We start from the raw sequence: 16,708 nt of genomic DNA on the forward strand, positions 1-16,708 counted from the left end.
ATTCCTCTGTGCTCATGTAACCAGAAAAGTAAGGAATTTCAGCTTTGGTTGTGAGATCCTTGGAATCATAATTAATATCACTTCCACCACCATGTGGAGCTCTAGCACGTTGTCCTTCCCCGCCTTTGTTACATTTGTTGTTGTTGTTGTTGTTTCTTCCTTCCAACAACCCACGAAATTCTGCCACTTGAGCGTTCATGGCAGCAATCTGAGCATTCATGACAGCAGTCATCTGAGCGGTAAGGGCATCCAAATCCGCTTTTGTAATTGGGGCAGTTCGTTCGTCACCCATGGATAATCGAGGTAAATAAGAGAGACAGGAAAGACCTGCTCTAATACCACCTGATGCAGTCGGAAGTAACCTGAGGTTTACAAGCAATAAACCTAAAATAAAGATTCTGGAGTCCACAAGAGATAAAAGAGAATAATCTCAATTTGATTGATAATATGATAAAAGATAGTTCTGCAGCCGTTTAAGGTTGCTTATAAAAGATAGTTATATATGGGAAAAGAAACCCTAGGGCGACTAACAATGAAACCCTAAATCCCACGGATTAAAACAAAACAAATCCAAAATAAACTAGAAAACCTAAAATAAAAAGAATTTAAAACTAGCCTAAAAATATTAAATCATGAATCGAATAATTAAGACGATACATTTTGGCCTAAATCTGATAGGGCTCACTAAAGTGAGTCTTGAAGATCTTGTCGTTCACATTCTGAAAAGGGATCATGCGTCTCAAACGGACATTCTGGCCAAAAGTTGATCAAATCTGATTGTGAATCAAAACCTGTCTTTTTGTACGAGTAACCCGAAAAGTCCAAAACCAAATCTTCTTGAATATTCCAGCGGCTGGTAATCTCATTACACGTGAGTTACCTATTTTCCAATCACTCTTCTTGATTCTCCGCCGCTTCTTTACTTTTATGGTTTTTCGGCTAAACTGGATCTATTCTCGTCCTACATCAATACATGAACTATTAATGTAGTATATGTAGTAATGTTCATACTATTATGAAAAATTTTATGTTTATTTCTTAATATACATGTATGTGTATTGAAAACCATAGTATATAAAACTAACATTTAGATAATCGGTAGATTCAGTATTTACCAAAACCAAACCAAATTTTTCGGTAATTTTCGATTTTGGTTTTATCGGTCTTGGTTAATAAAAAGTCGGTTTACCAAACTTAAAACATCGGTTGATGTTCGGTCGGTTTGGCAATTACCAAACTAAGTGGCAGCCCTAGTTAAATGTATCAGAGTTTACTATTTGCATTCTGTTTATTTGGGTTCTGACCACATAACTTGCTTCTATTTAATTTTATGTGATACCAGGAAGCAAGTGCCATTCCTTTTGCTGCGTTGACTGCTTGGCGTGCTCTAAAAGGTACTGCAAGGATATCTGAGGGGTATGTTCTTATATATCAAGATTGGGTTGATTGTTTCAGTTCTGAGTCAAAAAGGTTTTTTGAGTTAATTTTCCATGGCTTTTGTTACGTTCTTCTGTTTCGTTTTTCAATAAAAGGTTGTTTCTATCAAAAAAAAAAAGTATTGACTGAATTTTCACATGGGTTTATCATTGTGTATGATGGTCTTCCTTTCACCCTGCTTATACTTATCAGTATAAGAAAAGACTTCCTTTCACCCAGCTTATACTTATCAGTATAAGAAAAGATTGTCCTTGTCTGGCCATTTCTCGGCAAATTGAAATTTGTTTATTGACTCATTGGAGATGCCAGGATGAAACTTTTAGTCCCCAATATTTATTTGTGATGTTATATTTTCTGAGTTGCTATCTGTTTCTGAATAAAGACTGGGTTGAAGATGTCCGTTACGCTATTTCTGAGTATTTTTGTTTGGATCTGGGCTTAATTGTATCATTGATAGTTTTGATGGTTGAAGGTTGTAAAGAATATCTCATCAGAAAAGGTTGTAAAGAATATGATTACTATTTGGGTGGACTTCTTGTTCATTTTATTCACCAATAAATTGTCTTCTTCCTTATTTGAAGATAAATAAGTATAATTTGCTATATAGGCAAAGGCTCTTAGTGGTGGGTGGTGGAGGAGCTGTAGGTTTTGCTGCAGTCCAGCTTGCAGTAGCCGCAAGGTGCCATGTTACTACTACAGTACTACATGTGGAAGCCAAAGTATAGATCGAGTATTGGCAGCTGGTGCTGAGCAGGCTGTTGACTATACCGCTGAGGTGATGATGTAATCAGCTATTACTTGTTCCATATATTTGTTATGCTGATACTTTGGAGTAGAAAATTTTTTGAATGTGCTATGGTGGTAATACCCTGAGAATAATTAATAGTCGAAAATTCTTAAGGATATGGCATTGACAATAAAGGGGAAGTTTGATGCTGTCTTGGACACCATTGGTGGGTCAGAGACGGAAAGAATAAGTGTAAGTTTGTTAAAGAAAGGCAGACACTATATGACACTTCAGGTGAGACATAGAATTATTTACTTTCAGAATGGGGCAACATATGCTTATGAGGATTTATAATGTTATCATCGATTTGTTGCAGGGTGAGGCAGCATCTTTGACTGATAGATATGGGACAGCAATTGGGCTTCCAGTTGCTAGTGCTGTTTTACTGAAGAAACAGATCCAGTACCGGTCTTCTCATGGAATAGGTAAAACAAACAATTATGTATTTGTAAATGGTTCAGCATAGTTTAAGTGCGTTGTTTGTTAAAACAGGGGAAATGTGAATCTCTTGACAGGTTGATTAAATGTGAATTTGTTGGTGGATCTGCAGTTTGAACTTTTTTAACCCTCTTTTCTATTTAGCTTGCTTAGGGACCTAATTGATCACTTTGCAGCCCTGAGGAGGGTAAAGGCAATTAAATAGAGGAGTTTAAGGAAGAATGTAATACTTATGAAATAGATTTTGTTGCTGACTGTTGTCATTAGTTTATGTTTTTCTGCGCTAGTTGAAACAGTAATGTTTAATTCTAACAGATAATTGAGACTAAAAGCTTTGCATTGAACCTCAACTTTTTCTCTTCCATACAAAACTGCCAGTTGTGATCATACCTTTGGAGCTTGTTTTCATAAGTTTTGGTCCTTTATCTTTACCCCATACAGAAATAATGCTTGCTATATACTTGAAAAGGTTTCAGGTTGTGAGTTTTTTTTTTTAGGTGGACAGTGTTTAGATTAACTGATTTATATTAGTCTCTAACAAGAGAAAATTAGATACAATATGGAACACAGAATGCTATATTGTTGGGTTATTAAACAGTTTCTATTTTTTCTTCTTCTATTGATGGTGTAGAGTACTGGTGGACCTTCATGAGAGCAGATTCAGAAGGGTTACATAAGATCCGGAGGCTATCTGAAGCTGGAAAGTTAAACATACCTGTGGAGAAAACATTTCCCATCACTCAAGTGAGAGAGGCTCATGAGGCAAAGGAGAAGAAGCAGATTTATGGTTAAGTAGTGCTCGAACTTGACTGAAAGAAAATAGCACTAGCTCACACTGGTTATCCTATTTCTCGTACATTCATCACTCTATTTTGCCTTGGCATCTATGTTGGTTGTTGCTCTTCACCATTTGTTTGGAGAGAGAGGTTACTGCATTCCAGGCCTTCTCCGTGCAATAATAACTAGCAGTTGTACAGGGGTCAAAAGTTCTTTTTTATATCCCGTTTGCAATTTGTAAATGTTTGAGAATGTTCAGTTAGTTCAGTTAGATCTTTATAATGGCCTTGTACTGTAATTATTTTATATATTTATTGGTAGTCAAAGACTCCAAGTCTAAGATATCATCCATTAAACATGGAACTGGTAGTCTGAGACTGGCAGTGAACGTCTTGATAGTATAATCAACTGGATGTTGGTCTGCTCCACGAATGTGAAGTTGAAAACTGCTACTAGTTTTCATTTTTGACAACATTGTTTTTAGAGAGGCAGTTAAAATGGTTCATTTGTAATTGATAGGCAGAAATAAATGCTGCTTCAGACATCTACTTTTTTGTGTTCAGTATATAAAAGCTAATGGCAACTATTTCCACATAATCTGTTCCAACTGTTGAAAGCCTGTCAAGACTATTGAACTCTTTTTATGTTGAGGGCAATGTTGGTGAAGGAATGTCTATCCGAGGGATTTAGCGAACTGGAACTAATTCGTGGGTGAGATGAGAATTGCTGGGAGGAGAGATTGAGGCAAAATTTCGCTTAGAAAGAAGAAAATTTAGAGAACTTGAAAAATCGAAAGAAGCAAATGAAACTGCACACAGTACATTACATACATTAAGGTTTACAATACAAGAAAATACAATTATTATATAAATTCATGAAAAACTCGAGGATAGAGATTATCAAATTTACTCACCCTATAGCAACAATGGTAACTTTGCTTACTGAAATGTTGTTGATGGATTAGAGTTTGTTGTAGAAGATGAGGTGAACTATGAAAAATTGATGGATGGCTCACTTTGACCTGCAGTAGTGTCACAATTGGACAACGTTGAGAGTGATGGAAGACCAAAAGCCATTGGCATCTTTGGTGGGAGAACGGGCAATGGAACTTCGAAGTTAAGCACTTGAATTGCTTGTTGTATCAAAGGCCTGAAATTGTAATCCGGATGAGCGCACCACAACCCAACCATCAATAAGCACTCCATTTGTTTCACATCAAACTCTCCACGCAGTATCGGATCAGCTGCTTCCATAATTTTCCCATCTCCATAGAGCTCCCAAACCCACTTCACCATATTGATTTGCTTCTCTTCATACCTGGAATCAATGGGTTTTCTGTGGCAGAAATTTCCAAAGCAACAACTCCGAAACTATAGACATCTGTTTGCTTGCTAGCCTTTCCCGTTGTAACATATTCCATAGCCATGTTGCCCATTGTTCCCGCTGCAATCGGTGTTTGAGACATTTTTCCATGGTCTACAAGTCGAGCTAACCCAAAATCTCCAAGTTTGGCATTGAAATTCGAGTCCAACATAACATTGCTGGATTTGATATCCCTGTGCAGCACACACTGTTCCCATTCTTGGTGAAGATAGAGCAATCCTGCGGCCAATCCATGTGCAATTTTGTACCTTACCTCCCAAGTTAACATGCTTTCTTCTTTGAACAGATGAGCATCTAAGCTTCCGTTGGGCATGTATTCGTAGACAATTAGGAGTTTCTTTTCGTGGCACCAACCAATTAGTTGCACTAGATTCCGATGCCTCAGCCGACTGATGATACTTACTGCTGCTGCATACTCCTTCAACCCTTGTTTAGACCCTCGGGATATCTTCTTGACAGCAACATATGAGTTCAAATCTTTGATGCAGCCTCTATAAACTCGGCCAAATCCTCCTTCCCCAAGCTTTTCTCCTTGTGCAAAATTGTTAGTTGCTTGGGCCAATTCATTGTAGGAAAACTTCCTGGGGCCTATCCCCTTTTCGAATTCATCAGGAACCAAATCATGAATATCCAAAGTATCATCAATTCATCATCAGTACTTTCCCCAGCTGTTCCCCTCTTCTTCCTGCAGAAGACGTACCAAACCAAAGCCAATGCACCAACCAAGGCAACACATCCACCAACACCCAATCCGACTGCTAGTCCTACGTTGTTGTTGGACGTCGTCGCACTATTGCGAGCCAGAGGATTGTTGTTTGTTGAATTATCATCCTCCAGAAGAGTGGAGGTAAAATTCCATGCAATGATCTTATGCAGAGCAACTGCAGCACCCGTGGAAGCAAAGAATGTAAGACTTGATATGAACATCTAATGAATGCATATCAAGTGTAATAACTATTGTTTCCTAAAGAGAAAGTAATCTGAGATAATATAAGAAAACTTATTCCATGATATTCGTATTTATTTGTGAATCTAATATTTACGATTGGGAATCTAAATGGCTTGGTAACCAAGCAAGAATATATCGGATATATGTTGTTAGATACAGTAATAATGATATTAAGTAACCTGTTATGGGCATGTATTCATTGTTCTGTACAATATAAATACAAGGTCCCTGTGACCTCTCAAAATACGCAAGCATACAGTTCTAGCCCCATAGATAGTAGCTTCTAAGTTGAGAGGATCACAGAAGACCTTATTGCAAGATCGATGGCCTTCTCCACCACTGCTGGTATGATTCATGTTCATAATCGATTATGTTATTATCTTGCTATGTTATGCTATATACATGATCTTCATGTGTTTATTATTTGTGCAACTTCATGTGTAGTTTATTTTTCCGCTTACAATTGGTATCAGAGCTTTAGTTGCATGATAATAAACCGGATTAGGCTTTTTGCAATATTAAGTTTTGTGTTGCAAAATTTTCAAATAAAAATAAAAAATATAAAAAATAAAATTCGGAACAGGTCCAAAACCTTTTATGGCTTGCTCTTTTTATTCAAGTATACTCACAGACCAATTTTTAAGCTGTTTTCTGGCCCAAGAGCGCATACGCGTGTACAGCTACCCCAAAATACACCGTTAGTTGCAGAACGCTCCCTCCTCTTCAGTTTTCAGTTTTGGGGTTTTAGGTTTTGTGAGAGAAAAATTTCAATTTTTGAGAATTTGATGCTTCTGATTGAAAATTCCTTTAAGTTTCGCTACGGGTATACCTTGATTTGATTCTATGAATGTGTATTTGTTTCAATTAACCCTCCTTTGCAGCGCAGGAGCGTCCCGGTAAGCTTTCGTTTCAAAAACTTGGAATTTTACGTATATGCATAATTCTGATGTTGAATGAGAACCTTAGAAGCATTCCCGGCGTGCATCTAGGCTAGTGTAGATGGTGACCGGATGGAATTTAAATTTTGTTTTGCTTGATCATGAATTCTTGATTGTATTGTTGAAATTGTCTTGTGATTGAGCGATGGGTTCTGTGTTTTTCACTACTCTGTATCTTATGAATTATGTATGTATGTTGTTATGATTGAATTACTTTTGACAAGATTGTCTCCCTTAAGTGTTCAGTATCTTGTTAATTTGTAATTTGATAACAAACTGATCGTAAAGTTCAATCTTTACAATGCCAAGTTCTAAGTTTTCAAAATAGTTTTATGGTATATGTTGTAGCATAAATCTGCCATTTGATTATTTTGAGAACCATTCAATTATAGAATTGCAACTTGTGTCTTTGATTTTTTTGAATATAATTCTATCTTCAACAGAAGGATTAGACTTTTATGTTCTTGAAATTACAACAGTGTAATATGAAATTTTAGAAACTATATTTGGTGAACTGATCTTTTCTTCTTGCTAATATGTGTTGAAAGTTCAGGGATATTTTAGCTTCTAATTTTTCAGTTTTACAATTAAGAAATACAGTATATTGGATTGTCTTTGTGCCGATAGGTAAAGCCTTCCAATTAAATGTGCGTTTTGGGGATCTTTTCTATTTTCTGTGTGAAATTTTTCACTTGTTTGCTTGTTTGAAGTTTCTGTGGATTGCTATGAATTTTGCATTCAAGTTTTTCAAACAAAGCCTTTAAAATTTTGAACAGAAAACTGAAAATTTTCTTTCTTTTGTTTTTAGCTATGAACTCAGGCTATTCTCTGCACAACATTGAGCCTCTTAATGGCTCAAATTTTAAAACATGGGAAGAGCGTATTGAGCTTTATCTTGGCCTCCAAGGACTTGATGTGTGTTTGAGGGAGCCTCAACCTGTTTTGAATGATACTAGTCCTAAGGCGATAATTGTGAAACACACGGAGTGGCATAGGGCCAATAGAATGGCCAAACTAATTATGAAACAAACCATGTCACCTGTGGTGAGGGGTAGTGTTGCTGAACCTGATACGGCTTTGGGATTTATGACTACTATTGGCCTGAAGTTTTAAGGAGAATGAGAAAGCAGAGATTTCAGCCTTATTAGATAAGCTTTTAGGTAGGGGTGGGTTCAGTTCACTTCGGTTCTGTTTTGGGCCAAAACCGAAAACCGAACCGATTAGAACTTCGGTTCGGTTCTGTATTTTTTTAGAGATTAAAACCGAAAACCGACCGAACCGAGCGGTTCGGTCCGGTTCGGTTTTTTTTTTTTTTCAAATAAAAATTATTTAATAATGACGTCTTTTTTCTAGGCCTATTTGATAGTTGTTATATTTTTTTAATCTTTTTGCTGGCCTTTTAGGCCCCTTACTTACCCGACAAAAAAAACAAAAACAAAAATACACATCTACTTACAAAACTTACTTTGGAAATTAGGAAAAATCAAAGCCATTGGAGCCTTTTTGATAGAAAAAATTAGGAATCAAGGCCATTGGAGCCTTTTTGATATGAAGAAAAAAAAAAAACTTCTAAAAATATTATCTAGAAGTATATCCTGAAATAGCTGCACTTGGAATGTAACTTTTGATAACTGGTTCTGTTGCCTGCAAAGTGAGACAAAAAAATGATTTTGCCAAAATACATTAGACAGAGAGGAAGTTGTGACCTGACAGGCTTCAAGAGCTATAAGATCTTGGTACAAAATTGCTTCTTGAAAACCCACAACATAAATAATTAAAGATGGAAAGATTACCTCAGAAGCTTTAGGGAAAAATTCACCAACGGTGTCTGGACACTTAAGGGACTTTCAGAATGATACCCGAACTTACAAAGTTATCAATGTGATACCTGGACTCATTTTTTCATATCAACGTCGTACCTACGAACAGTTTCCGTCACGGAACCGTTAAATTTTGCGCGTACGATGCAAGTGAGTCACTTAATGAAGATAAAAAGACCGATTTACCCTAAATTTTTTTTGGAAAAATTCACCAACGGTGTCTGGACACTTAGGAGACTTTCAGAATGATACCTGAACTTACAAAGTTATCAATGTGATACCTGGACTCATTTTTTCCGATCAACATTGTACCTACGACCAATTTCCGTCACGGAGCCGTTAAATTTTGCACTTGTGATGCACGTGAGTCACTTAATGAAGACAAAAAGACCGATTTACCCTCAAAAGTTTTTTTTTTTTCCTTTTCTTTTCTTTCTTTCTTTATTCTTCTTCTTCTTCTTCTTTTTCAGATTCTTTATTCTCTCCTTCTCTCCTTGCCAACACCACCGCTTTCGGAGAACCCACCATCGAATATGCAGGAAGAAAATTGGGGGAGAGCCACAACAACCTCCACCACCGCGCAATGACATCGTCCTCCACTGCTTCTTGATTGGGTTTGGGGATAAGGACTGCTTCTTCCTCCACCGCTATCGAAATAGTGGAGGCTCGAGGCCACATTCTAAGGGCCACCGGCCAGAAGGACCGCCACAGCAAGGTCTACACCGCCAAAGGGCCCAGGGCCCACCGCGTCCGGCTCGCCGCCCACACCGCCATTCAATTCTATGACGTGCAAGACCGGCTCGGATACGACTGGCCCAGCATGGCTGTCGATTGGCTCATCAAGAAAGCCAAGGCCGCAATCGACGAGCTGTAGCCGTGGAACCCGAACTCAATTTCTGTTCAGACAACATCTTCTCCGATGGTGCCGATATCCGCCGCGCAGGACATGCAGAACATGAGCCTCCATTTCTCGACGGTGGAGGCTCTGAGTTCTTTATTTGCTAATCGGCGAGGCACAATGGTGGGCAGCAGTGGAGTGGCGGAGCTGGTGAATCAGAACAGCTCGAATTTTCTGCAGGTGAGGATGGTGTGGAGGCCGAAGTTAATGTTAATCTTTGTTTGCCTACAATTGCCTCTGATCGAAGTTGGGCTAGAGGCCGAAGTTGTCGGCTAGACCAGTGAAGTTGCAGGTGAGGATGGTGTTGAGGTGGTGTTGCATGTCGGGAATGACGGAGAGGATGGCGGGGTGGGATTGGAGCTGTGATTTGAGAGTGGAGGGCTGGTGGGGTCTGAGTTTCTGATCAATGGTGTATAAAAGGGGGTCGGAGGAGGGAACAAGAGTGGTGGTGGCTAAGTCGTCTGCGGCGGGGATGAACTCAGAGTGAGCGGCGAAACCTCAATGCACAATTTCAATTTGCTGTAAGATTTGAAGTGGGAGGAACCAGAAGCATCTGCGGTGCATGAAGGTGGATTGAGACGCAACAGCGGTGTTTGATCGGTGATCGGCGGTGGGAATTGGCCGAGCAAGATGATTTGAATCTTCATGATTCAAATCAGGGGAAGAAGAAAACAAAAAAGAAGAAGAAGAAAGAAAGAAGAAGAATAAAGAAAGAAAGAAAGAAAAGAAAAAGAAAAAAAAAACTTTTGAGGGTAAATTGGTCTTTTTATCTTCATCAAATTACTCACATGCAAAATTTAACGGCTCCGTGACGGCAATTGGTCGTAGGTACAACGTTGATACAAAAAAATGAGTCCAGGTATCACATTGATAACTTTGTAAGTTCAGGTATCATTCTGAAAGTCTCCTAAGTGTCCAGACACCGTTGGTTTTCCAAAAATTTTTGAGGGTAAATCTGTCATTTTATCTTCATTAAGTGACTCACGTGCATTGCACATGCAAAATTTAACGGCTCCGTGACGGAAACTGTTCGTAGGTACGACGTTGATATGAAAAAATGAGTCTAGGTATCACATTGATAACTTTGTAAGTTCAGGTATCATTCTGAAAGTCACCAAAGTGTCCAGACATCGTTGGTGAATTTTTCCCGAAGCTTTATGATTTATATCACAAGACTTCCAGGGTTGAGGTTCCCGCACAAGAATGCCACCCTATTCATAAGGAAAAGAATAACTCAACTTCATTAGAAAGACTCCCTAGTACTGAACTGTTAGAGAGATTTATCCTCTTGATGATATAATACATAACCTTCCACTGCTCAAACAAATCAAAGGGAAATGGAAAGATCTAACTTTGATTGAAGGGGATGGGGTAAATGTTCTTTTACAACTAGACGTGTAAGTGCTACGAAAGATGAATTGGGAAATCATAAACAGGAAAAAGCAAATCCAAAGCCATTAGCGGGTGAATAATTAATGATCCAGAGCCAGAGAAAGGAGAAGAAGAAGAATGAAAAAATGCAGAAGTATTATTTTCATGCTTGAGAGTGCCTTTGAAACAACTACACATCCCTTATCTAAGGGAAGACTTGGATGTTTATACTTTATACTCTATAACTTCCAGAGTCTTAAGACTGGAGTTGTTATATGTAATACACATCATACCATGTACAATGAGATGCTGGCAGTACAATACACATACTCGCTGCACACAGTTTCTCTCACATAATGCAACACAGAGGCATCCAAATTTTTTGTTTTTCTGATACAAACTATTAAGAAGTACCAGAGCAAAACAATCACCGAAGAATATGCAAGCCAATTTTGCATATGCCATGGCAGTTTGTGACTATGATATTAAAGACGTGTAAGTGCTTCCAACATATTATAATTCAAATCTTTGTTTAAGCACTTAACAAGCAAATTTGGGATTGTATAGTAAAGAAAAGATAACATTACTTCTTATTACTGACCTTCTCAATAGCACGCCACACTAATATAGATATTTCTCATTACTTCAATTTCATATATATACACCTAAAGAGACATTTATCAAAATTTAGAAGCAATATATCCCAGAAGCACATGACCTGTAATGTAACCGAAGGCAAGGCTAACAATGACATTTACAGATAATGACAAATTCAAGGTCATACCAAATCATAGCATGCTACACATAAGGAGGAATAAATAAAGAAAACAACAAAATGGAAGGATGACCTAGTTCCCAGGAGTTTCATGGAATAAGCTGAAAAAGTCATGTCGGAGATGTAAGCCTCCTAAGCATTAAAGGAATTGCAGCAACATAGTTGTCTGGTATCCCAGATCTGAAAAATGAACAAAGGCAAAGCCACAAAGGAATGATAATTAGGGAAAACAAAACAAAATAGAACACAACAAAGGCAAAGGAACCACAAGTCATAGAAAATAATAGAAAATAACCTTAATACAACCTTCATCATCTCCAAAGGCAATGGTAGATGCGGTCAAGTTTATAACCTTAATCCCTGCATCACATGAAGATATGATTGTTCAGAATATAACCAAAATGAGCACTCTTGAATACCGATTAAGAAGAGCAGAGAGAGACTCCTGAGCATTTCCAAGACGATCGATAGCAGAACCAGTTTCCACATCCGTTGCAAGAATTGTATAGTCTGGTGACCTCGTCAAAATGGCTATCCCTAAACCGTAATCAATATATTCTGAGATCAAAACTCAAAAATCCAAAACCAACAACTCATATCACAAATTAACACTCACCATGTAGTCGGTGGTAATGAATGGATCGCTATCAACATCGTCCCTCTGTAGAGCAACCATTTCATTTTCGTCAGATCAAAAACAAACAAACAACAAGATCAAAAACCGAACACCAAATCTCAGATCTAGATACAAGATCTGTAACCAAAACAACGCAAAATAATAAGAGAGCTAAGATAATTACCCATGGTAATTGATTGAAGATTTGAAGAGAGTAGAAAGAGAGTCTTGGTTTTGTTTGTTCGATTTGAGGAGGAAGAGGAGAGTTGCTGCTGGGCTTCGCGAGGAGAACAGAAGACTAAAGGCTGGAGTCAACTGAGAGGTATTTATCTCGCGACTCCTTAGGGTTTCTGTCTTAAACTCAAAAACGACGTCGTTTAAGGAAATTCGGTTCGGTTCGGTTTTTTCAGTTTTCTGACACCCAAAAACCGAAAACCGAACCGAACCGGTTCGGTTCAGTTCCGTTTTTTGCTTTCGGTTCGGTTTTCTTTCAGTTCGGCCCTTTTCCGCTCCAGTTCGGCTTTCGGCTCTGTGTTTTTCGGTTTTCGGTTTCGCGAGCCCACCCCTATTTTTAGGCATGAAGTTTGATACCTTAGAGAGTGTTAGGGAGCATATAATGAAAATTATTCACATAACCACTAGACTTGGTGAATTGGAGATTGCATTCTCTGATGCCTTCATTGTTCACTTGGCCCTGATCCGTCTTCCTCCTAGTTTTGGCCCACTGAAGACTGCATATTTTTCACAGAAGGAAAAATGGGACTTGAATGAGCTTATAGCAATTTGTATGTAGGAAGAAGAGCTAATTAAGAGCCATAGGACTATGTCTGTGAATCTGGTTAACAAGCAAAAATGGAAGGGTAAGGATAAAGCTATAGCGTCTAGTGCTACAAATTCTGGTGAGGGCACAAGCGGGACTAAGCCATATCAACTTGGTCCTAAGAAGGGTGTCAATAAGGGCAAGAAACCTGGGACATTTAAGTGTTTTTTCTGCAAGAAGGAACGGCACATTAAAAAGAACTGTAAGGGTTTTAAAGATTGGCTGGTGAAAAAGGGTAAGTCTTGGTTTCCAGTGTTTTCTATTGAAGTAAATTTAGTAATTTTTTCCCCTAGTTCCTGGTTTCTTGACACAGGCTCACCCATACATATTGCAAAAAATTTGCAGGGCTTCATAACAAGGAGGGCACCAAGGAAAAATGAAGTCAACATCTCTGTGGGAAATGGAATTGGAGTAGCAGTTAAAACTATAGCGACAATTAGGCTAGTATTAGGCTCTGGAGCCATTTTTGATTTAGAGAAAGTTTTTTATATCCCTTCTATGAAAAGGAATCTTATTTCAGTTTCGTGTTTAGTCAAGAAAAGATGTACTTTTTTCATCAACTTATCAGGAATAAAAGTTTATTTTGGTTCGAAATCTCTCGCCTTTGCTCCTTTCATTAATGATTATTGGTTGCTTGATTGCTCTCTACCTAAAGATGTGATGTTGATTGAAAATGGTGAATCAGACTTGAGTAAGAAAAGAAAGTTTAGTGAAAATTCTGCATTTTTATGGCATAGAAGGCTTGTTCATATTTCCAAAGAAAGATTGCAGATAATGGAAAGGGAAAATTTGTTACCTAAGCTTGACTGGTCAGATTTTGATACTTGTATAGAATGCCTTAAGGGGAAATTTACTAAATCCAGGAATAAAACTTCAAATAGAAACACTGAACCACTTCAGTTGATCCACACTGATATTTGTGGACCATTTGCAAACACCACCATCTGTGGAAGCAGATATTTTATCACTTTCATAGATGACTTTACCCGTTTTTGCCATGTTTTCTTGTTGTCTGAAAAATCTCAAGCTTTAGAGAAATTCATTATCTTTAGAGCTGAAGCAAAAAAAGAATTGGGGAAAGAGATTAAATCAGTTATATCAGATAGAGGGGGAGAATATTACAGTAGATACACTGAGGCAGGACAACAAAAGGGGCCTTTTGCATTGTATTTAGAAAAACATGGAATCCAAGCTCAATATACTACACCCGGAACACCAGAATCCAATGGAATTTCAGAAAGGAGAAACAGGTCTCTTTTAAACATGGTTAGGAGCATGATGTGTACATCTGGACTACCTAGATTTCTTTGGGGTGATGCACTGAAAACAGCAAATTATTTGATAAATAGAACCCCGAGTAAAGCTGTCCCAAAAACACCTTATGAACTGTGGAAGAATAAGACGCCTAGTGTGAATCACATACATGTTTGGGGATGCAGAGCTGAAGCTAGACCTTACAACCCTCATATTGGAAAACTAGATCCCAAAATAGTTTCAGCCTATTTTATTGGTTATCCAGAAAGATCTTTTGGTTACAGATTTTATTGCCCTGATCATAGCACCAGAATTTTTGAGACAAATAGAGCTGTTTTCCTTGATGAAATAAACCATTCCCATGCTTTCGAAGACCTTGAGCTTGAGTTTCAAGAATTGCCTGACAATGAAACTGAAATGTCAAGCACACCACTTGATTTCAATATCCCTGCTGAACCTGTTCTGGAACCTCAACTTGGAGTTGTGCAACAAGTTCAACAACCAACTCAAAATGTTGAATTGCCAAATCCAATAGATATTGAAGTAGAACCTCAAGTTGGTGTTGTGGGGGAGGGACAAAATGAAAATGTAGTTGCAGGAGAAGCTCAAAACGAGCTTGCTGCTGATAACCAGGTTTTAAGAAGATCAACAAGGGTTAGAAGACCAACAATTAATACTGTAGAATATGAAGTGTACTTGCAGGAGGCAGATTTGGAGTTTTCTGATGATAACGACCCTTTAAGCTATAAGCAGGCCATTGAAAGTGATCAACGTTTAAAATAGGAGGAAGCAATGAAAGCTGAAATGAAATCAATGGATGATAATCAAGTCTGGGAATTGGTGGAACCTGTGAAGAATCATAAAGCAATTGGCTGCAAGTGGGTTTACAAAACCAAGAGATGTGCAGATGGCTCCATTGAGAGATATAAGGCTAGGCTAGTAGTCAAAGGCTTTACACAACAAGAAGGAATAGATTTTAATGAGACTTTTTCACCCGTTTCCACAAAAGATGCATTCAGAATTATTATGGCTTTAGTGGCACATTTCGACATGGAATTGCACCAAATGGATGTGAAGACTGCCTTCTTGAATGGAGACTTAGATGAGGAGATATACATGAGACAACATGAAGGTTTTATTGAGCCTGGAACTGAACACTTAGTTTGTAAACTCAATAAATCAATTTATGGTTTGAAACAAGCCTCACGACAGTAGTACCTTAAGTTTGATGCAGTTGTGAGTTCTTTTGGTTTCGTAGAAAATTTGGTTGATGAATGTGTGTATATGAAAATCAGTGGTAGGAATTTTATTTTTCTTGTGCTTTATGTGGATGATATTTTATTGGCAAGCACTAATAAGGGGCTGCTGCAGGAAACCAAGTCTTTCCTTTCAAGTAATTTTGCTATGAAAGACTTGGGAGAGGCTTCCTATGTTCTGGGAATAGAAATCACTAGAGATAGAACCAAGCACTTGCTGGGACTATGCCAGCAGAATTACATTTCAAAGATATTGAAGAGATTTGAAATGCATAATTGTTCTCCAGGACAAGTGCCTATGTCTAAGGGTGATAAACTGAACAAGAGTCAATGCCCCAAAAATGATATTGAGAAAGAAGACATGAAGAGCAAACCATATTCTAGGCTTGTGGGGAGCTTGATGTATGCTCAGGTCTGTACTAGACCTGATTTGGCTTTTGTAGTAAGTATGTTAGTTAGGTTTCAATCCAATCCAGGACATGAACACTGGATAGCTGGGAAGAAAATCTTAAGGTACTTGCAGAAAACCAAAAGTTATAGCTTGGTTTACCGAAGAGTGAATGAGCTTGAAGTTGAGGGCTTTTCGGATGCAGACTTTGCAGGGCAATATTATGATTCTGGAAAGTCAACTTCTGGCTATGTATTCATGCTTGCTGGAGGGGCTATAGCATGGAAAAGTGTAAAGCAAACGCAGACTGCAACCTCCACTATGATGGCATAGTACATTGCCATCTATGAAGCAACATGTCAAGGCTTGTGGCTAAAGAATTTCTTGCAGCAGACCAAGTTGGTGAATTCAATTATTTCTAAACCATTGAAAGTACACTGTGACAACTCTGCTGCAATTTACTTTACCAAGAACAATAACAGATCAACCAACTCTAAGCATATTGACTTGAAATATTATAGTGTTAAAGAAAGGGTGAAGCATAAGGAGCTTGATATTGTGAAGATTAGTACCCAGAACCAGTTGGCTGATCCATTCACAAAACCCTTAGCTGTTGCAGCTTTCCAAACACATGCACGAAGTATTGGCATTCTGCCTACTTTGGATACTAAAGTCTAGTGGGAGTATTGCCAAATTCAGTGGGAGTTCTGTTTTTGTTTGAGCTGATTTTAAGTTTTTTGATTTATGTTTCAGTTTTGTATTTTGATTGAGTTTTTCTTAAGAACTTATCAAGTTGTATTT

At 38.1% G+C, this 16,708-nt stretch overlaps 1 protein-coding gene, 1 long non-coding RNA gene and 1 pseudogene across 2 annotated transcripts; 1 reads left to right on the forward strand and 2 right to left on the reverse strand.

The window, feature by feature from the left end:
- Positions 1–2,331: 2,331 nt before the first annotated feature.
- LOC112203520 (reticulon-4-interacting protein 1 homolog, mitochondrial) lies at positions 2,332–3,584 on the forward strand. The gene is made up of 3 exons (XM_024344480.2): positions 2,332–2,458; positions 2,541–2,649; positions 3,294–3,584. The coding sequence occupies exons 1-3, from the start codon at positions 2,342–2,344 to the stop codon at positions 3,452–3,454; spliced, it is 387 nt and encodes a 128-aa protein (XP_024200248.1). The 5' UTR covers positions 2,332–2,341; the 3' UTR covers positions 3,455–3,584.
- Positions 3,585–4,428: 844 nt separating this feature from the next.
- Positions 4,429–5,749, reverse strand: LOC112203521 (annotated as a pseudogene).
- A 5,876-nt stretch (positions 5,750–11,625) lies between these two features.
- Positions 11,626–12,441, reverse strand: LOC112202418. The gene is made up of 4 exons (XR_005800375.1): positions 12,374–12,441; positions 12,190–12,234; positions 11,880–12,110; positions 11,626–11,753 (listed from the first exon to the last, which is right to left on the reverse strand). It is a non-coding gene; the product is annotated as an uncharacterized LOC112202418 (long non-coding RNA).
- Between the last annotated feature and the right edge of the window lie 4,267 nt (positions 12,442–16,708).

The sequence above is a fragment of the Rosa chinensis genome, chromosome 5 (genome assembly GCF_002994745.2).
Source record: "Rosa chinensis cultivar Old Blush chromosome 5, RchiOBHm-V2, whole genome shotgun sequence".
Lineage (NCBI taxonomy): Eukaryota > Viridiplantae > Streptophyta > Magnoliopsida > Rosales > Rosaceae > Rosa > Rosa chinensis.